The sequence below is a fragment of the Elgaria multicarinata genome, chromosome 3 (genome assembly GCF_023053635.1).
Source record: "Elgaria multicarinata webbii isolate HBS135686 ecotype San Diego chromosome 3, rElgMul1.1.pri, whole genome shotgun sequence".
Lineage (NCBI taxonomy): Eukaryota > Metazoa > Chordata > Lepidosauria > Squamata > Anguidae > Elgaria > Elgaria multicarinata.
In genome coordinates this window covers 97,562,615-97,584,083 of record NC_086173.1, presented here as the reverse complement: position 1 = coordinate 97,584,083, position 21,469 = coordinate 97,562,615, and the positions used below count along the sequence as shown (strand labels likewise).

The following is a 21,469-nucleotide window of genomic DNA, read 5'->3' as shown; positions in this document are numbered from 1 at the left end:
AGAAAGGGAGGGAACAGGAAGCATCACATCAAAGACGCCTCATTTTTGATCACCGAAAGCCCCACCCAGATGTTTGCTAGTTTCTAAGCATCTTGCAGACACGGCTTGGGTGTTTTCACACTTTCACAGGCGAAAATGCAGCCTTTGTGTAAATGGAAGCAGACACTCCGTCCAGTTCTGGGTAGTCTACGGCGTGAGAGCAAAGTCACCGACTGACCCGGGCCTCAGGCTGTTCCCCCGGTGATAGGCCTTCCACATGCATGCTGTGCCATCCAGCGAGACTGACACATACTGTTGGGAAGCAAAAGGAGAGGACAAGTCAGGAGCCCAGCAGCACCAGCACCCACCCTGCATGGGGCTCCTCAGGGACTGGATGTATTCATGTTGCACAGTGCTTACCCACAATCCTCTCCCCCTCCGGTCTTCTGCCTGGGTGGGGCTCCAATCCAGCTGCAGGGCAGGGTGGAATGAGCGACACCCAGGGCTGGCCCAAAATATTGTGTTGCCTGAGACAAAGGACAAGATGGCACCCCCTCCCATTCCATGTACAAAACCCAACTGGACTGGCCGTTGAATCTTGCTTCTACAGTAGTGGAAGGCTATTTTATGAAGTTCAGGGCTGGTCGTGTGGCATATAAGATCTCTCCTCTATCACCTTGTTGCCATCTCCCAGCATCTGCTGCCTGAGGCAACTGCTTCACTCTGCCTAATGATAGGGCCAGCCCCGGTGACACCACTACAAGCCTTGTGCAGCCTTCTCGGTAAATGGGTGGACTTCTCCAGAACATACAGATTTGCATTCAAGCAGTGAACTAGGAAGCTGCCTTGCAGGAAGCTTTTGAGATTGCTCAGTCACCCATGTAGGGAATCAGCCTGGCTGAAAGAGCCTGGTCAGTCACTTGGGGGCAGTATGATGCCAGCGACTGCTCCTGGGCTAGAGGTAGTGGGTCTTTGTGTGTGTGTCCTGGTTCTTGCACCATGCTTCCAGCACGGCCGACTGCCTGTGCAAATCGAAGGTGTGCCCCAGAATCCTTAGCAATACCTCCAGGAGTCTCTAAGGCACAGCCTGGGTGTAAGCAGTTAGCCAACCTGCCCAGCATGCACATCTGCATTCTAACGCCCCCTCCCCTTATGAACTGAACAGGCACCCCAGAATCCTCTGCAATACTGTGGAACAGCCTCTCCAAACCTGGCGCCTCCATTAATTATGGGAGTTGTAGTTCAATACATCTGGAGGGCATCAGGTTGGGGAAAGGCTGCCGTAGAAGCTTCTCAGGCATATTCTTAGATTGGAAGTTCAACTCTTGCTTGGCCCACGCAGGAGGGAGAAAAGCCTTGAAGCAGCCATTGGCAGCTTAGATACAGGCTGGGGTGTGAAGAGGCAAGTCTCTTCTTTCAACAGGATCCAATTTACTCCCAGTTATTGTTAGTGGAACCAGTCAGATTTTTTAATAAATAGAAATCATGTTTTCAGTCTTCTCTTTGTCTAATACACTGCCCTAGATGATCACATGTATGTGTTTATCTCTGTTTCTGCTGCTGTGTATTTCTGGGTCATTTTTTTATGTTATGGCTTGATAGCAATCCCATATGGAAGACATACCGGTTAAGGGGCTATATAGGATGCAGCAGAAGCCTCGGCACACTAGAGCAATGCAAGGTATACTGCTGCCACAGAGGATATGCTGGGACAATTGCTGGGATACACCAGTGGGATGCTCCTTTGGGGTCCCTGCTACACTGGTGAAGATATGCCACTACAACGGCTGCGTCTCTCTCTCCCTGCCATGTTTTGCGTTACAGGTTTGCTAAGCGAATGACTGTGTGGTGAGCAGCTTTGAATTACTTGTAAGATAAAGCAGGGATATTTTTTTTTAAAAAAAAAGGACATACATGCATACCATTTGGTTGTGGGAGGCGTCCCAGGTCAACACAATGCATAGCAGCAATCCTTTGCCAAAGCCACTCTGCTCCGCAAACTGAACATGACCCCACCGAAGAGCAACATGACATCAACATGCACCTGGGATGCTGATAGATACATCTTGGGCTCAGTGCCACAGGGCTTGGATACGCATCACTGGAGCATATCCATTGCCTTGCGCTGCTTCAACCATGGCTTAAAGAGTTAAGAGTGGGAAAGGTCCCAGCCCTCCGGAGCTGTTCACCAACAGGGTGGTCCCAGTCCCTCATACCTGCTCCATTTCTGGAATATGGATGAGACCCCTGATGGTGTCTTGATGCCCTGTGTAACTCTGCACCTGCACCCCAGAGTTTGGGTCATAAACCCTGCAAGGAGAAAGAGGCAGAGCCACAAACACATCCAAAGCTGGCCTGTAATCTCATCCCATCCTCCCCCATCTGCATCACCCCATGGCTACCTGATGGTGTCATGGACCCCTGCAATGATGCAGCCATTGACCTGGTCAATGCAAAGGCAAGTGATCCCTCTGGGGGCTCTCAGGTCCTGTACGCAGCATCCACCATCTTCTCTCTGTGTGAACCATATAAATTGCTTCTGCCATCCAAACCTCTACCAAGGAGAACTCTCCAGTGGAGAAACATAGGAAGCTGCTTTAGTCCATGGGTCCATCTAGCCCAGAATTGTCAACACTGACTGGCAGCAGCTCTCCAGGGTTTCAGGCAAGACCTAGCCCTACCTGGAGTAGTTGAGGATTGAACCGGGGACCTTCTGCATGCAAGGCAGGGACTCTACCACTAAGTTACAGACCCTCCCAGCACCAATCTCTGCCTGAGCATTAGAACCCACTCTGCAAAGGCACCTTGTAAAATACCTGTTCTGGACATTGGTTTTCTAATAATAACTGTACCCCAGATAATGAATGACTCCCCCAAACATATATTGGTCACATATTCATCCTGGCTGTCCAGCAGCTCAATGATTTTCCTACCTCCCTGCCAGCCAATATACTCCATCTATGAAAGATGGGCTGAAGTCACCATCTGATTAAGTGCTTACCCAGAGCCGAATGGAGCCGTCTTCAGCACCGCTGACCCACATGTCTTCCAGTGGATGCCAGACCAAGGCGACAACAGTGGCTTGGTGTCCACTCAGCTCAGCCAGGAGGACCAGGTCAGCACAGTGAGGATTAAAAGCACAGATAAAAACTCCACCAGTGCTAGAAGAGAAGGCAAATTTCCTCCTGCCAGGACAAGGAGGATGTGGGCTGTGGATGCAGGGATAACAAAAGCCTGGGCAAAATCCAATGATCAGCCCTGGGCCCAAACCTAGCGATGGGGTCCCTGCAAGAGGGAGTTCACCCTTCCTTCATCTGGTACTGCCTCCGCTGCCAAGAGGGAGACATATCAGGGCTATATTCTTCCTCCCAATTGGGGCTCTCAAAGGATAAAACTGCTGTTTGAAAGCATTCTGTGGCTGCCCCATTTTCTCAGTGAGACAAAGGCCTTTGCTAGACCTACCTTGGAATCCGTGCAGGAGGGGCGAGCTCGTGCTACAAGTAGCATGGGCCATCACCCCTGTCTACACGTAAGACGCGATGGGCTGCAGGAAGGACCTGTCACATCCGCCATTTTTTTTAGTTTTAAAGGGTCATGTGCACAGGAGCGCACCAATGATAAAGGTAAGGTTTTTTGTTTTTTTAAAAAAAGGGTTCCTCGCTCCCCCTGGCTCCAATGTCCCCCTGCTCTGGCTCCGATGTCCTCCCCCTCTCCCCATGGCTCCATTTCCCCCATCTCCTTCTGGTTCCGTTTCCCCGCCCACCATGTCCCCCCCCCGGTGATTCCCCACCCTCGCTCTGGCTCCGATGTCCCCCCGATCTCCCCACCCTGAACTGATGGCCGCAGTGCTCCTGAGGAGCGCTGCACTGTCCGCCGCTTTTCCAGGCTACTTGTGAGTAATTGCGGTAGCCGGGAAAACGGCGGACCGGTCTACACGCCTGCAGTCTCGGGCTCAGCCCAAGGCTGCAGGAAATACTGGGCCAAAAGCGGTGCCGGTTATCCTGAGCCAAGGGAGGGTTACCCTTGCCTGGGCCCAGGATCCCCTGTATGTCATCTGGATGCACAGGGGCTCGCCTGGGGCTCGCACTGGGCTAACCCATGGTCTAGAAAAGGCCATAGGAACATGCCTTATCCTGAGCCAGACCGTTGGTCCATCTAGCCCAGTATTTTTATTTATTTATTTATTTTATTGCATTTCAATACCGCCCAAGTTTACTGACAATGACTGGCAGCAGCTCTCTGGGACTGTAAGCAGGATTCTTTCCTAGCCCTACCTGGAGATACTGGGGATTGAACCGGGGATCTTCTGTATGCAGAGCAACTGCTTTACCACGTAGGCACAGTTTCTCCCTAAAGACAGACAGACAGACTCACCCACCTCTGCTGGCAGTAGGCCATATCCAGGATGGGCCCATTGTTTCCAGGCAGACAAGAAAAGGCATTTTGCAAGGAGTGGTTTTGTAAGTTCCAAAGACACAGCCTTCCATCCCATCCCCCACTGAGCTGCAAACAAATGGTGCAGAGTGAGGCCCTCCATATCACTCCCGCCCACTCACTGCCCCTGTGTTTACAGTACATACCATGAAGGCTCTTCCTGCACCCATAGCCTGTTTCCACTCCATCCCTGTTGCCCACCAACAGAAGAGGTGCTGTCTCATAGAATTATATTATCATATGCAAATTTAATGCAAACTAGTGACCTCTTCTGTCTTCTTTTTGGGTTGATTTGTAAGATCCCTATATGATCTCCCCCAAACCTGTTCTCTTGTTTACTTACCAGGTAGGGGAAGTAGGTGCTGGTGTCATTGCCTGCCAAGGTAAGTGCCGTCACCATGCCTGTATGCCCACATAGAACTGTTCTGCAGGTCAAGCCTGTTTAAGGTAATACTGGCATGAGAGGCAGGCCAGAAAAAGGAAAAAAGGGGGGAATCTCCGTAAACACCCCGGAGGCTCCCCCAAGATGTACCTAATAAATATTATTTTTAATCACAGTATACCATGCTTGACAACATCAGCCTGCTTGGTCCTAAAAAAAAGAGGGAAGGTTCCAATACCAGAGCAGTGGGAGGAAAGATGGAGTCTCAAAGGGAAAAAACATTTAATGGCCCGACATGTTTTGAAGGTACTTTTCAGAAGCACTTAGATGGACAAAACACGGTGACCTAGACCATGCATGGGACTGACAGGAGCAGCTGACAGGATCTGTGGTCAGCAGCCCCGTGTGGTGGCCTGTGGTGAGCCACTGAACAGCAAGTGGAATCTCCTCAGTGAAGAACCTTCAGGCCCTAGGCTGACTCTGCCCACCCAGGCTTGCCATTGCATCCTTTCGGACAGCAGTATCATGGCTGCTTTCTTTTTTGATTTTAAGTGATGTCATTGGTTTTATCATGTATGTCCCCCTGAGAGCTTAGAGAATAGGGTAGCTAATCAATCAATCATAGAATCATAGAATCATAGAATAGCAGAGTTGGAAGGGGCCTACAAGGCCATCTAGTCCAACCCCCTGCTTAATGCAGGAATCCACCCTAAAGCATCCCTGACAGATGGTTGTCCAGCTGCCTCTTGAAGGCCTCTAGTGTGGGAGAGCCCACAACCTCCCTAGCTAACTGATTCCACCGTCGCACTGCTCTAACAGTCAGGAAGTTTTTCCTGATGTCCAGCCGGAATCTGGCTTCCTTTAACTTCCTTTAATCAATCAATCTATCAATGAGAAATAGGGCTTCCTGTTCCAGCTGAGCCTTATTTGAACAACATGGTCGTCCTGAGCTCTGGCCTATTCCAATATTTCAGTTGCTCTTTGGCTCTGCCACCTGGTTTGTCCCTCAGTTCTGCTTTCCTCTTCGGCCCTGACAACTGGTTTGTCCCATGACTCCTGGGTCACCTCAGACTGTTCTCCACCTCCCAGTCCTGACAAGGACAGGGTTGTCCATCTAAGTGCCTCTGAAGAAGAATAGCTTTGAAAAGTGTCAGGCTGTTAATTTTTGTGCACCTCTGAGACGGCACCTCATCTGCCCTTCCCTCGAATCCCACTCCAGAACCCTTTCTTCACCTGCTACAGAACAGCTTGAGGGGTCCGGGGCCTTCTCCTCTTGGACACCGGTCACTGCTAGCATTCTAGAGCCTTGGTCCAATGGAGGTGAGCATTGCTACAGCATGGGAGAAAAATGATCCAACAGTTAAGGGAGCCTCCTGACACTCCTGCAATAAGCCTAGTATCTGCAGGAATTTCCTATTATGCACTAGCCGTCCCCACTCTCTAGACTACAACTCCCATCATCCCCAGCCTGCATGAATGGTGGGCTTTGTTGCCCAACATGAAGGCACCAGGTTGGGAAAGGATGACATGCTGTAGCTGTAAATGATCAAATAAACTTCCAAAAACACCTGTTTGGCTGCCAACCAAGGAACCATGGGAACAGTAGTTCACTGGAGAAGCTAAGACCCCGAGAATTTTCAGCATCTCTGAAAAAAACAACTCCCTGCAGTACCCAGGAAAAATATATTTGGGAGCAGCTGTGGCAGTTAAAATAGTTTCAATCTAATGAACCTTTTAATTCAGTTGTTTCTCACATAAAGCTGCCAGTCTGCCTTTTCTAGGTGACTGGGATATCTTTCTGCTACATACCCAAGGATGAGTGGAAGTCCACAAATTTTCATCCTGGTTCACCCACTGGTAAGAATGAAAACACCTGTGTCCTGCACCACGGTCTGTGCCTTCCTCTAGGATAAATATCAGCCTCTGCTTTTCTTTCGTAAATCGAGGTTACCAGTGGTGGAACAGAGATTATCTGTGCCCAAACCTGTGCCCTGGGCTGAAAATGGGACAGAAATTCATGCTGTTTTGCTCACCACACCATCGTTTAGAGTGGGCTACCCCTGTCTTAGTTGCTTCTTAAAGCTATGTGGTCGCCTGATGTAGCTTTCCTGTCTTGGAGGGCAGAAGTCATTCCTTCCCTGCAGATTACCTACCACACAGAAGTGAGTTCTGCCTCCCTCCCTTCAACCATGGTGGTTAAACTAGTTTCATTGTGGTGCACCATTTAGTTCAGTTGTGCCTCTCTGTTCTAGAGGATTGGGACTGGGATGGGAAGAAGGCTGGGGTAGGGCTTTGCTCTCACCTGGACAGGGAATTCAGCGCCTGGAACCAAGTTCTCAAATTCCCAGATATAAATGTTCCCGTCAGTCGCAGACACCACCAGAATGTCTAGCTGTTCAGCAAAAAGGGCCCTGGCAAAGGCCCGGGACTTCGTTACAGAGGTAGTAGCCCTCCTTGCACCATCAGCCCTTGGTTCACAACAAACACACCCAAAGCCCCATCTTCCCTGCCCATTTCTGCTCCGTTCTGGCCAGCTTGGAGAAGGTAGCCACTGGACTCCCTGCCATTTCAGCTCTCTTGGCAAATGTGGCAGTTCTGAGTACCAAGCCTTGGTAGGAGTCTGCATGCACGGCCTACTGGGGGGCAAAGTCAGCTCATCCAGTCCTCCAGGGTTCCCCAAATGGCCATGCTCCTTCCCCTAGGCCCACCCGCTTCCCCCTGTCTGCTGATTATTTCCTTGCTTTTGCACATTTCCACCCATTTAGGGTGACCATATGAAAAGGAGGACAGGGCTCCTGTATCTTTAACAGTTGTATTGAAAAGGGATTTTCAGCAGGTGTCATTTGTATATATGGAGAACCTGGTGAAATTTCCTCTTCATCACCACAGTTAAAGCTGCAGGTGCCTTGCCCTCTTTTAAATCTGGTCACAGTATAGCTGCAGTAGAGCTCCTGCAGCTTTAACTGTTGTGATGAAGAGGAAATTTCCCCAGGTTCCCCATATATACAAATGACACCTGCTGAAATTTCCTTCTCAATACAACTGTTAAAGATACAAGAGCCCTGTCCTCCTTTTCATATGGTCACCCTACACCCATTTTAAAAGTGCCACCCCTAAGCCTTAGTTACAGGCAGTGAGAGCTTTACACTAAAATATGCTGGAACGTTTGACGTTTTGACTCCGCCTCTTTTTGCCACTGGCCCCTCCCACCTCTGGAACGCGGCCCCCAAGAGCTTCTCTGAAATGGAGTTCAGCCCTCAGGATGAAAGCAGTTCAATATCCCTGGTCTAGTGCCTGTGCCCAAATTGGGCTCCAATCACTGCCCCTTTGCGGATCCGTGTGGCAGGAGGAAGGGAAGAATGGCCCCAGGGAGCACCAACCTGTGAAGCAAATGGAGTCCTGAGGAAGAAACAGAAGTGACTTGATCTCTTCAGGATGACTGACACAGCAGCCTCTCTGTTATGGTAAGACATGCTCCCAGAGAGCGTACTTTGGCCATTACCTTGTGAAGCCTACGCTGTTCTTTGGTGTGACTCTGGCTGTGCGCTGGAGCCTGGTGTAGCCACTTGGGTGCCCACCAGAGGCCTTTGCCCATTTCCGGGGGGAATCTGGGCGAGGTCGTAGCTCCTCCATGCAGTTCTTCTCCCGCTGCTGTGCCAAGGGGCCTCGCCACTGAAGTTGGCCGTTGCTTACACGAAAGGACTCCCTGCTGAATGAAACAGGGACACACCGGGGTGGGTGTGTCATAGAGCCATTGCTGTGGACTGGACAAAGTAGGGGGTTGGTCTGGCCTAATGACCGGAAGAGGCAGAGAGGGCTGGGGGATGATAGCAAAGGTCCCTAGGACAGGCGGAGATCATTACTCGTTTGCAAGCACCCAGTGACCCTGTTCAGGTGACATGCTAAGCCACAACAGTTAAGCATTTTGAGTTGAACATTATGGCTTAGCATGTCATGTGAACCATAACTTAGCATTTCATGTGAACCATTCCGACATCAACACGGTTTAAACATGCTCGCAAACCATTTGCTGCAAAAGTGTTAGCGGCCAAACCATGGCTTAGCGTGTCATCTGAACAGGGTCAGTGTTTGCATAGCACTACTGAACAAGATGGGCAGGGCCAACCCAAGATATTTTGCTGCCTGGGGTGAAGAAAAAGATGGCACCCAGGCCATGTTCAAAAGCCACCTGGGCTGGCTGATTAACCTGTCTTCAGCACTCAGGATGAGGCAGCATCCTCCACTGCACCTGAAGGCAGCAGGCTAACTCAGGGGGAACAGAGCAGGCTGCACGGCGCACAGGTCTCTCCTCCAACTCCTTGCTGCCACCTCCCAGCATCTGCTGTCTGAGGTAATTGCTTCCTTCTGCCTAATGATAGGGCCAGCCTTGAGAGCAGGTGCTGGAGAAGTGACATTTCAGAAACTCTAGTCACAAGAGTCCTAGTCACTGGTCCTCCAGATGGCACCTCAGTTGGGGAGCCAGCTTTGTTCTGGCCTCACTTTACCCAACCGGGAAAGGAAAAGGCGGAGAGAAACAGACTGCGCCGTCAGCGCAGTTGCCTCTCCTGTCTCCTCTCCTATCCCCTCAGAGGGGGCAGGGCCTTGTATGAAACACCAAAGGCTGCATGGGGAGGCCTGGGTGCCGGATTCAGCATGCGGGCCGCAAGCTCCCCATCCCTGCTCTTGTGAGAAATGGGAGGCTCCTCCTAGATGATAGCACTCCTACAACGTTGCACCCCTGCCAAGGGCAAGTGTCCCAGGCTAATGGCACAGTCATCCTAAGGATCAAATGAAGGGCAGCATGCTTAATACTTAAGTTCCTCCATAATTCTGGAAGCCACCCAGGGCCTTTTACTTGGGTGCTTGTCAGCTACAATGTCTCACATGCCAAGGGCTGTGTTGCCTCTCCTTCTAAACTCTCAGGCTGGCCTCTGCCCATGGCTTTTCCTTGTACCAGGGACTTCTTGGACCCCATGTCACGCACCTGGGCCCGGCAACTCTTTCTGGACTGTAGGGAGGAAAGCTTACCTGTAGATGAAGGGAGAGATGTAGCTCCTTTCCCATTTCTGCAACATCCCACTGCTGTCTCCGCTGAAGAGCAAAATGGGCTCCTTCTTGGCTAGTGGTGGAGATACATTCAGAATGTCAACCAGAGGTGGCTTGGGCTTGGGGAAACCAGACAAAAGGGATTATCGCTGGACACAGAAAGTAAAGTTTAAGCCCAACCAGTAGCTGGCTTGGCCTGGCCAGGTCAGGCGCCCTTGGCTTTGAATGACAACATCCCGGAGCTGGACTGGAGCTGGGGCAGAGTGACACACAAGCTTGGCCACTTACCGTAGGCGAGGCATTCGAGGGGGCGTCTGCAAGGCAGCACTGTCAGGCAGCCCAACTCACTGTAGCGCCAGACCAGCACTTGCTGTGGCTTTGCTGTGCCTGAAAGGAGAAGGGAATGTCCTGCATGCGCTGCCTGCAATAAACCCTTTGGGTTACTTAAAGATTACTTGGATTATTCTGAAAGCTCTTGCCATCCACTGAGCCTTATAAGATTTCTGAGGAGGATGAACGGCGAGACTGGAAATCCCACTGTGTGAACGTAGAAAAGAGTGCATCTGCTCCTCCTGTTTGTGCAAAGCAGGAATTGCTACACATCTGGATATAAAGGTGAGACAGTGGTGGGAGTTCGTGTATGTGCCAAACTGAGAGAGCTCTAGTTCCTCCGAAGTGTAAAACTTCGCATCATTCTGGGCCTGCATCATTCAATGGGTTAATTACATCAAATAATTACATTTATATCATGCCTTTCCTCCAAGGAGCTCTGAGCAGCATACATAGTTCTGTCTCTCCGTATTATCCTCACAACCGTGTGAGCAGGGGAGGCTGGTGGCTCCGATATCAGTGGGGTAGAATCTGCTCTGGATTTACATCAGAACTCTAGTCAAGGCACAGAGTTATGACTGAAACCTGGAGCAGATTCACCACCTCACTGATATTGGAGCCACCAGCCTCCATTGCCTGTGAGGTAGGCCAAGCTGAGAGATCGTGAATGGCCCAAGGTCACCCAGCAAGCTTAATGGCTGAGTGGTGATTTGAAACCAGACCTTGAAATGTTTAAGATTACAACCCCCACAATCCCTGACCAATGGCCTTGCTGGCTGGGGCTGATGGGAGTTGTAGTCCAAAGCAACTGGAGGGCACCAGGATGCCTACCCTCACATGAGCTTGTGCAAATCTCTTCCATTGGGCTTATTTTCTCCAAGCTACATCAAAGAATGTGATCTACAGCTGGGGTGGGGAACAATATTCCCTCCAGGCCAGGGGCCAGACTGCCCCCCTTTCCAAGCCCCTCCAGGTTGGATGATGTCAGGGGGCAGAGCCTTGCTGGTGGCATCAGGGGCTGGGTCACAGCCTTTGACATCATTGTGTCCCAGCTGGTGCTTTGCTCATCCTGCGAGCTCCTCTAAACGAGCGATTTATAGTGTTTAGCCACTCACGGAAGGTTGCGGGTTTATTACCTTGGCAGAATCCAGGGCTCCTCCTGTGTCATCTCCTGGAAACTGCAGGCTTAAAAACCCCAGAGATAATGTGGGAATATCCAGGAAATCGCACCATTACATCACTAGATGGCGGTGTCTCACTGAAGTGAATTGAGAATATGGAGCAAGCGGACTGAGGAAGTATTCAATTTCAAACCATGTGGCCGAACACATCCCAGAAAGAGAGTGGATGCAGAAAGCCACAGCAAGGCAACACAATTTTTTTCCAAATGTTGAGAAGCTTTTTGTCTCCCCCATGAGGCACCTGCAAGCACCAGGAGCGGGAGTGGCTTGCTAAATGAAGGGCATACCCTGGTTATAATAAGAGGATTCATACTCTTGCCTCCTCCCGAAGGCCTGGTAACTTCCAGGCCAGGAGGAGGGCTGTGCGGAGGAAGATCTTGGGGAGAGGAGGACCCCCTGAAGGACATCCAAGCCTCCCCAGGCCAGATGGGGAACCTCTGTAGGCTAGATTAGACCGCTCCCCCTTTCACCCCTGATCTACAGATAAGGAAGGATGGTGAATGCAGAATCCACGCATAGGTGATTGGGAGACCAGGTGAGGATACTTGTACTGCAGATGCTGAGGGAGGCTCCAGTGCTCTATCTGGGGATACTCACCGATCACATGCCTTGAGTCTGGCAGGCTGAAGAGCTGCTGGAGAACAGGCCCATCCTTCTGACTGCCCTGGAAAGTGGATATGAACGGCGAAACCTGGAAACAGATGGGCACAGGAGGTGGCCATTTAAAGACCCATCTCTCTTTATTCCTTCCCTACCATGCAGAATTGTACATAAGAGCTGTCGTTACTGGGGAGCCAGAAAAAGATCAAATGAAAAGATGAACTCATGAGGGGACTGTGAAATGCTGTTGTCACCATGTGGTTCCCAGCCATTCAGCAAAGTCACTGAAAGTTCAGCAACACTTTTGGTTCTGGAATTACTAACAGCTACAAAGAAATGTCATCTCTGAATATGTTTTGGTAGAGTCTAGAAATCCAGGAATACACTGTTTGTGGCCCTAGCAGCCTTTGAAGCATCCACCGCATGAAAACAGAAAATGGAAAACATATTGTTGAAGAGTCCCCCTAAATAGGAGGATACAACAGCTAAGGAAATGACTTCAGGAGAGACAGAATTTAATCTCAATTATATCTGCTGCCTGGCATTTGAGAGAGGATCAGAGTAATTTTTCATATAAAACGGTTGTGTATACTCTTTAAGTCATCTGTATCATGCCATCAATCAGGCAAAATGGGTCTGGGCTGCAAAGGAGGAGTAGTTTGTTACAAGAAATATGGTCCATCGAAGAGCTCTCTCTTTAGCAAAGACAATTTTTCATATGGCGTTAAGAAATGCATTCAAGGGATTTTTCTAGCAGTTAAGATTGACTAAGGTCGGGCAATTCCTCAAGGGGGAAAAATCATCCTGGAACAGCTTCTCCCAATCTGCTGCCCTCCAGATGTGTTGGATTGCAACTCCCATCAGCCCTGGCCAACATGGTAATAAATAATAAATAAATAAATAAATAAATAAGGCCATCCTAGAGAATCGTTGGCCTTTATAGGAGCAGAGGAGGCTGCCCTGTACCATTATTGTCAACTCCAGGGCTCAGCAACCTGGTGCCTTCCAGATATTTGGGGCTATCATCTCCATAATTCCTGACCATTGTCCATACTGGATGTGGTTGATGGGATTGTAGTCCCACATCTGGAGGGCCCCACTTTGCCTATCCTAGGTCTACTCTGTCTGGTAGGGTCTCGGGGTGGAGATCTCATCCATCTGCTTCCTGAGATCCTTTTCACTGGAAACCCAAGGGAGTGAACATGAGACCTCTTGCTTGTGAAACATATACTTTGTCATTGTGCTTTGATTCCTCCCCTCATAAGACATTGATGCCCAAGCATCCTTAGTTAGTGCCCAGCAATAATTCAAAGCATGTCATGCATGGATCACTAGGCAACCAAGTCGGAGCCAGCGCAGCATGACAGGGCTCAAACATTTCAGCTTCCAGGCCCATTAATGTGTAAACATCCTGTCCAATCAAGTGGCAAAGCTTCCCTAGACTGTCCTGTTTCAGGTTGCTGTAAGTGGGAGACTGCATGCCTGAATACGGCCCATGCAGCAATCCCGCCTGCAGTGGTACAGTTCCATGGAAAGAACCGCCACTTGATTCTGCTTAATGAATAAACTGGGCGAGCAACAGGATTCTGCGTGTGAATCTTCTCGGCAAAAAATTTGAGAACCGTTCACACAACATGAGCAGCCCTTCAGCGTCTACTGTTCTCCACTAAGGTTGTGACTCTGTTGAAACCTAACTGGTCAGGGCTAGTTTTTATAGACCCTGTTCAGGTGACACTCCAAGCCACGGTGCCTAAGCATTTTGAGCTAAACAGAATGGCTTAGCGGGTCTTGTGAAATGAACCGATCCTAACTGTGGTGGCTACATAATCATGGTTTAAACACACTCACTAACCATTTGCTGCAGAAGGGTTAGTGGCCTAACCAAGGCTTACTGGGTTGTCTGAACAGGCCCACAGTCTCCATGTGTGACTGTGTGTGACTGTGTGAGTGTGTGTGTGTACACATATACATGTGTGTGTCCACACACATAGAAAGAAATAGAGATGCAAACTACTGTGGAAGTTGGTTATCTTGTCCACAACACACAAAGACAGGAAAGAAAAGAAAATCCAGCATACCCTTCTTTATATATAAAATTTAAAAACACACACGAAGGCCCTTTCCACCTTTCCTCTTTTTTTTCCTGTGCTTGTTGAAGGAGCTGCAATGCCCAAACATTGCCAGCAGAGGGCTTCGTACAAGAGGAAGTCCATTGCTCCCTACAGCAGAGGGGAGGAGGGGAGCCCTCCTTGTGGATGAAAGGAAACGCCACTTTGTGTCACTCACTATTTCCCCAGACTGGGGCTCATAGAGGGTAGGTTGGGATGTGCCGCTGGTGATCCAGACGACGCCAACGGATGCCACATAGCACAGTCCAGTAATGTTTCCAGTGAAGGGGCCAAGACGCTGGATCAGCTGCCCATCCTGGGACCAGATGCCAACTGTCTGGTCAAAAGAGCCCGTGAGCACCCTGCAGAAGAGATCAGGGAAGCAGGAAACGGCAGTGAGGTGGCGGGCCAAGGATGCCTTTGGGTTTCCCAAGCTACGACTTTATGCCCTACACCCAATCCTGTGGGTGCTTCCAGATGGCACTTTTACTGTGCAATGACACCTCCTCATTTTATGGGAGGTGCAGACAACGTTGCCATATTCTATTTGTAGCCCTCCTGTGCTTCTTCCGCCTTTTATCTTACCAGAAAAAAATCAGTTAAGAGGGAAAAAGACAGAGCAGCTGTACAATGCCTTAGTGCTAAGAACCCTCCATCTGGAAGCACCCTGGATTTCCAGTGCATCACTGAAAACCGAAGGGAGTCTCTCATCCAGTGGAGGGTGGTGGCTCTGATGTTATTGGGGTGGTGAATCTGCGCCAACTTTCAGCCAGAACTCTAAAGGAACTAGCCAAGGTGCTTAGATAGCTTGCTTATTTATTTATTTATTTATTTATTTATTTATTGCATTTATATCCCACCTTTTTCCCTCCAAGGAACCCAACATGGCATACATAATCCTCCTCCTCTCCATTTTATCCTCACAACAACAACCCTGTGAGGTAGGATGGGCTGAGAGTTTGTGACTGGCCCAAAGTCACCCAGTGGGTTTCCATGGCTGAATGGGGACTAGAACCTGGATCTTCTGATTCCCAGTCCAATACTTTAGCCACTACACCACACTGGCGCTCTCTCTCTTTAGTGTTCTGACTGGTTATGACTGAAACCCAGAGTGGCTCCACTGCCCCACTGACATCGGAGCCACCAGCCTCCACTGCTCTCATCCTTTTCTGCATCAAAGGGTGTCGTTTTATACCCCCACCCCACCCTAATACACTCAAATCTGCTCCCTCCCCAGCAGCAGTTCCATTTAAAACCTGCAGCTTCCTCTTCCTCTTTGCAGTAAACAACACTGCCCTTCCAAAACCCTCTTGCTCTATATTTGTTACAGCCCAACCCTTATGACAAAATCCATTGAGAGAAAAGGGCATTTCCTTCTACCTGTCCCTTCCCCCTCTTTGTGTCAACTTTTCAGGAAGGGAAGGAAACTGTAATATGCAAAAACAAACCATACAGGAGGGGGTGGGGAGGAGCAGGAGAAAAATTGTGCTCCCCATGTGAATCTATCCGCAGAGCTCTTTTAAAGGGGCTACATGTGTGTTGAATACACATCTGATCCCTCACAGTCTGCATGAGGACAAGTGAGCACCTCCGCTCACACTTGTCCCCCATCCATCCACAACATGGTGCAGGACCAATACGGGCCATGCAGTCGGGACCGTTTTCATGTGAACAAAGGGAAAACCTATACAGACTTTGCCCACTTCCCACGCTTTGCCTGTAGTGGTCATGAGAGCAGGGTGGGAAGCTGCAATGCAAATGCAACACCAGACTGACTTTTGGCATGGGGTTAGGGGGGGAAGGCCAGCTAATTAGACAGTGGTAGGGCTTGCAGGAGAACAGCATCCTCTTCCCGATCCCATCTAGCCTCTCTGTCCCCTGTCCTATGCTGAGCTTGTACCTTGTGGTTTCCTGCTGGCGCACCAACAACAGCTGGGTGATGGCTGCATTGTGGGCACGGGAGACACAGTGCTTGGTTGTCAAGCCCTTCTTCCCTGGACTCTGATAGGTGTCAAAGATCAGCAGCCTCTTGTCATACCTGGAAAGGGGCACGGAGAGTCGATCTACTGAAGGTGGGAGCTGACCTCAGTGGAACCTCCCAGTGGCAGCCCCAGAAGTTAAGAGAGAGCTTCCATTGCCTAGGAAACATGTGGCTTCCCTCCTTCGACTCTCAGGGAAATTATATGACTCACTCCATTATCCTTCACAGTCATCCAGTAGCCACATTACTGTCACGTTGCCACACACCCTCCCATTCCCTGCCACGACTGTTCAGGGTCCGTTTGATCAGGCTCGGCATGATATGAGTGATGTAAGATGGCAGATTCTCACATCAGGGAGTGTCTAGCCAAGGGCAGCCACCCCCACTGGCATCCCAGAGGGCCTGTATTCTGAGCCATCTGCCTGCACACGGAGCCAGTTCTTCAGACACACCTCCAGTGCCGTCTCTAGATTTTAGAGGGCCTTTGGGCAAGACACCCTCCCCGGGGCTCCTCCCTCAGCCGGTCTAACTTCTCACCACCTCTGCTCATCATTATGGCCACTTGCTTGCATGACAGGCAGAGAGCCAGTGAGTAAGCAGGCAGCAACATCTCCTGCTCCTCCTTCCCAGTGCCACTGTTGTTCAGGACAGAGCGAGAGGCAGACAAACAAGCAGGTTGCAATGGTGAAGAGGGGGAGCAAGGCCAGGGGTCCTCGACAGTAGGCCCCTGCTGGGGTGGGGGCCCTCGGCAGGCACCCAAACATGCCTACCCTTGACGCCGGCCCTGCCCATGTCCTAACTCACCCTGTGGTGTATATTTGGTTGTCTAGACAGGCAATGCAGGACACGATGTCCGTGTGGGTCTGCTCAGAAAAGCCCTGGCTCATGTTGACCGTGTGCCCAGAGTCTCTCTTTTCATCCAAGGGGAAAGCCATCAGGCGTCCCTTGCTGCCACAAAGCAGGAGATGCCGAGCCAGGCTGATTGCCAAGGTGAAGATAGGGTAGCCCAGCTGGAGTGGGGAAAAAAGGGCCTGGTTGGACACAGGAAGAATGCACACAAAAGAGAGGGATTGAGGGACCGGACGGAAGACACCATCGCTGCTGCATGATCTATCCCAGTCTTATGCTCCCTGGTGCCCCCCTGACATTTTGGACTACAACTCCCAAAATTTCTGACCGTTGGCCACACTCCTGGGACTGATATAAGCTGAAGTCCAAAACATCCAGAGGGCACCAGGTTGGGGAAGGTTGATCTAGCAGTTGCCCTGCAAGACTCTATTGGAAGAGCTCGATAGTTGTCAAACCCTGATCAGCAGGGCACTTGAAGCCCAAAGGACAGCTAAATCTAGTCATGTCTTACAGAAAGAATATCCCACTGCACCCTTCAGGGTCAAACATTATATTTATACGGAATACTGACAAGGACATGCTCCTCATATCCTGGCAACCTTGAGCCACTGAGTTAATGGAGGCATCAAGAATCCCGGCAGGGCAGATCTCTGCCTAAGGTGGAATTGTAGTGCTCAGATATCCCAAGTGTGCTCCTTGGTGGCTTGAGAGCTCCTTGAAAAGCAACTGCCCAGCATGCTCAATCCACAACAGCCTTCCCCAACCTGCTGTTGCCCTCTATATATGTTGGACTGCAACTCCTAGCACATTTCCAGCCAGCAATGCTAGCTGGGGATGCTGGGAGTTGGAGAAGGCTGCTCTAGCACGTGTGATCAATGACATACAGTTTCAGAAAAATGTTATGTCTCTTCTTCTTCTTCTTCTTCTTCTTCTTCTTCTTCTTCTTCGCCTCTGACCCCCGGAATGTAATTAAGTGGGATTCTTACCAGGAGACGGTCAAGCACAGTGCCACCTGCAGCCCACACAAGCACAGAGCTGTCATTGGAAGCAGAGAAGAGGAGCCGTGCCTGTGACCACGACAGGAAGTGGGTGACCCAGCCAGCATGCTCTTTGGTGCGCAGGGACAGGCGCCCGCTCTCCGTGTCCCACCATTTGATCACTCCATCTATCAGAGCAAAAAGAGTGACAGGCCGCTCGTTTGGCTGGGAGCTCATTTCAGGAAGAACCTGAAGTCCATTATTTCCCCTCGGTATCTAGAAATAGGTTCTCAAGGAAAGGGCCGTTAGGTTTTTTGACTGAGGGCATTTCCCTGATGAGCTGAAGCATGCATTCAGAAGTAATATTTGGACATGAGACCACATGCTGAAATTATGTGGATGGAACAGAAAGCAGGCTCTTGATATACATTGAAACATGTATTTGACACTGTGCTGTGCTTTGAGGGTGGAAATGGTGACTAATACAGTGGAGACATAGTTGTCCAAGAATTGTACACGTGTATAAAGCAGGCTTGGAAGTGGAGTAGAATGTATTTATTTGTTTGTTTATTACATTTAATGCTGTACTGCACAGAGAGAACTAAACAAAACCCACTCTTACCTTTCCTGAGAGTACATCCCTTCCAACAACTTGGTAAAACTACCCAATTTAGCTTCCATGGACTTTTTTTTTAAACTAGCACACCATCTGAATGCCACCTTGAGCACCATTTTCTTGGTGGAAAGGCAGCATATAAACCGAATGAATGAATGGATCTACAGCTTTGCCAATAAAAAAGCAGTCTAGTTCAGCCTTCCCCAACCTGATGCCCTCCAGATACGTTGGACTACAACTCCTAGCAGCCCCCAGCCAGCTTGGTTCACTTGTATGGTTCACCTAAGAATGGAACACTTTTGAGTAAACAACTGAATTGTATATTTTTTAAAAATGGGAGATCTACAATTGTTTGTTTGTTTCTTCTTCCCAGCAACTCTTGGTAGGGTCCCAGGTGAAACCATCTCAGTACAGTCGCATGTAGTGTAAATGTCTGCAGTACAGCCCCCTCCTACTTTCCTTAAGACTATAACCAACTGCAGACTTAAACATCAGCTACTTTCCCCCCTCCCCACCTCACCTTTTGCTTCATTTACTATCTTGCCTAGGGATTCGTTCTGAAGAACTGAAAAGCACAGTATTTTGTTACTACTCAATGGCTACTAGTCCTGATGGCTAAGTGCAACCTCCAGTATCAGAGGCAGTATACCTATGTATACCATTTGCTAGGGAACACAGGCAGGAAGGTGCTGATGCACTCGTGTCCCGTTTGTGGGTTTCCTGGGCGGGTTGGCCACTGTGTGAACAGAATGCAGGACTAGACAGACCCTTGTTGTGATCCAGCATGGTTCTTCTTATGTTCTTATGGGACCTTTGAGTTGGTCTAATGAAGGGATCCTGCTAATATGGATTTCAGCATTTGTCTTTGGGAATCTTTCCAACTAGGGCTTACCTTCAAAGCCAGTGAGGCACTCCCGTCGAGCCGTATGGTAGCCAAGAGCCGTTATGGCATGGCGGTGACATTCCTTCACTCGCAGGTGCTCTTGCATAGCCATGGCTATGGCTAGAACCTGAGAAAAAGAACACAGGGGAATGGAGGGCTGCCTCTCTGACCACTTTCCAAGTTTGTCAGTCTCAGATCTTTGAAACCAACCGTCATGTTCCCGCCACGTGTTGAGATTAGTTTAAGATCACATAACTATACAGCAAACAATTATATTTTAAAACTTCATCTAGCCATCTGCAGTCTGAATGTTTATGCGTGCAGTCATATAGCAGTAATGTTTCCATCGTGCTCCTCCACAAACAGTATGGTATGTCATTTATCTAAACAATAATAATAATAATAATAATAATAATACACCTCATCAACATAGCAATACCTAATGACAAAAAATGTTGTAGAAAAGGAAGAGGAAAAGAGAAAATATGTACAGCACTGGCTATGGAAGTTAAATAACTATGGCCACAAAAAAAGGTCACAATTATTCCATTATACAAATCAGTCACCAGTATCACATCAAAAAACTATACAGAAAACCTTCAGAAACTGGGCCTACCAAAATACATCGACACCAACATCCAGAAAGCAGTCATACTTAAAACAGGTTCAATAGTCAGGTTGTTTCTGAATAAGTAAAAGGTAGCATGACTTGGCAAAGCCCATCATGTCCGTCTAGAAAAACTGCCACAAATGAGAAAAGAGAGATCATCGTCACCATCATCATCCTGGAAACCATGGGAGTATTATCTAATGCCCATGTTCAGTAGATGAAGAACCCAGAACTCAATCCTGATCTGAAGGAAGGGGAAGTATTGCAAAGGTGCAAGGCAGCAGAGGGGGGCTTTCCTAGCTCTGCTGCAGCAGCATGACAAAAAACGGATCCAGGCAGACTCCACACATTCTGATGGCTGCTTGGATGGGGATTCCCCCCCCCCCCCCCGCCACCCGGCCGTTGTGGCAAGCCCTTCAATCTGCTTTGCAAGCAGCCATTTCAAAAGGGTGGCTGTGTTCATCTGTAACAGCAAAAGCAGTGCTTGTGGCACCTTAAAAGCTAACAAATGTTTCCATGAACTAGATCAGGGGTGGGGACACTCAGACCCGGGGCCCCAATTCAGCCCTCCTGCGGTTCCCCAGAAGCCCATGGTCCCTTCCCCCTCCACACACCTTTTGTGCAGTTCTAGGGTGATGATATGAAAAGGAGGACAGGGCTCCTGTATCTTTAACAGTTGCATAGAAAAGGGAATTTCAGCAGGTGTCATTTGTATATATGGAGAACCTGGTGAAATTCCCTCTTCATCACAACAGTTAAAGCTGCAGGAGCTATACTAAAGTGACCAGATGCAAAAGAGAGCAGGGCACTTGCAGCTTTAACTGTTGTGATGAAAAGGAAATTTCACCAGGTTCTCCATATATATAAATAACACCTGCAGAAATTCCCTTTTCAATACAACTGTTAAAGATACAGGAGCCCTGTCCTCCTTTTCATATGGTCACCCTATGCAGTTCCCTACCCCCATTCGAAGAGGTTGAAATGCCTTTCCTAAGGCTTAGTTACTAGCAGTAAGAGCTTTGAGCTAAAAAACAAAAAAGCTGACATTTCTTGTAGTTTTGGCATTACCAGTTATGCCTTTAGCTCCGCCCCCTTGCCTTCAGCCCCGCCCACCACTGAAATGCCACCCCGAGAGCATCTCTGAAATGGAATTTGGAGCTTGGGCTGAAAGAGGTTCTGCATCCCTGCCCTAAGTGAGTCTACTTCATCAGATCCAAGTGATCCAATGGGCTGTATCTGGAATGAGGAAGCCCTCTCACCCCCTATTCCATTCATGGTTCCCCCCACCCCCGTTTCTCCTCTATTCAATATAACAATTAACCAATGTAAATGCTAATAGCTTCTACTGACAATTTTCTCTGGAAACATCTAAAAATAGTACTTGCCCTGTATTCCTTACAGTAGGAAGGGGTAGGAAGAGCCCGGCTGGATCAGACCAAGGGCCCATCTAGTCCAGCATTCTGTTCACACAGTGGCTGCCCAGCTGCCCATGG

At 49.3% G+C, this 21,469-nt stretch overlaps 2 protein-coding genes across 2 annotated transcripts; both read right to left on the bottom strand.

The window, feature by feature from the left end:
* Positions 1-147: 147 nt before the first annotated feature.
* On the bottom strand, positions 148-4,463 carry LOC134396781 (uncharacterized). Its single transcript, XM_063123353.1, has 5 exons — positions 4,358-4,463; positions 2,981-3,164; positions 2,382-2,494; positions 2,196-2,289; positions 148-291 (listed from the first exon to the last, which is right to left on the bottom strand). The coding sequence occupies exons 1-5, from the start codon at positions 4,375-4,377 to the stop codon at positions 187-189; spliced, it is 516 nt and encodes a 171-aa protein (XP_062979423.1). The 5' UTR covers positions 4,378-4,463; the 3' UTR covers positions 148-186.
* A 170-nt stretch (positions 4,464-4,633) lies between these two features.
* LOC134395408 (uncharacterized) lies at positions 4,634-19,582 on the bottom strand. Its single transcript, XM_063121570.1, has 13 exons — positions 19,577-19,582; positions 19,376-19,493; positions 17,877-18,055; positions 16,846-17,051; positions 15,961-16,098; positions 14,239-14,422; positions 11,950-12,043; positions 10,130-10,228; positions 9,824-9,914; positions 8,298-8,504; positions 7,098-7,206; positions 6,029-6,125; positions 4,634-4,851 (listed from the first exon to the last, which is right to left on the bottom strand). Exons 1-13 carry the CDS (start codon positions 19,580-19,582, stop codon positions 4,634-4,636), a joined length of 1,746 nt encoding a protein of 581 aa, XP_062977640.1.
* Between the last annotated feature and the right edge of the window lie 1,887 nt (positions 19,583-21,469).

Excerpts from the sequence above, each read along its gene's own strand:
- LOC134396781 (XM_063123353.1), bottom strand. The coding sequence starts at position 4,377 with ATGGCCTACTGCCAGCAGAG. Across the intron at positions 3,165-4,357 it reads ATGGCCTACTGCCAGCAGAG|GAGGAAATTTGCCTTCTCTT; the intron begins GTGGGTGAGTCT and ends TTGTCCTGGCAG. Across the intron at positions 2,290-2,381 it reads GGGGTCCATGACACCATCAG|GGTTTATGACCCAAACTCTG; the intron begins GTAGCCATGGGG and ends TTCTCCTTGCAG.
- LOC134395408 (XM_063121570.1), bottom strand. Across the intron at positions 10,229-11,949 it reads AGACTCAAGGCATGTGATCG|GCACAGCAAAGCCACAGCAA; the intron begins GTGAGTATCCCC and ends TTCTCCTTTCAG. Across the intron at positions 8,505-9,823 it reads ATCTCTCCCTTCATCTACAG|CAGGGAGTCCTTTCGTGTAA; the intron begins GTAAGCTTTCCT and ends TGTTTCATTCAG.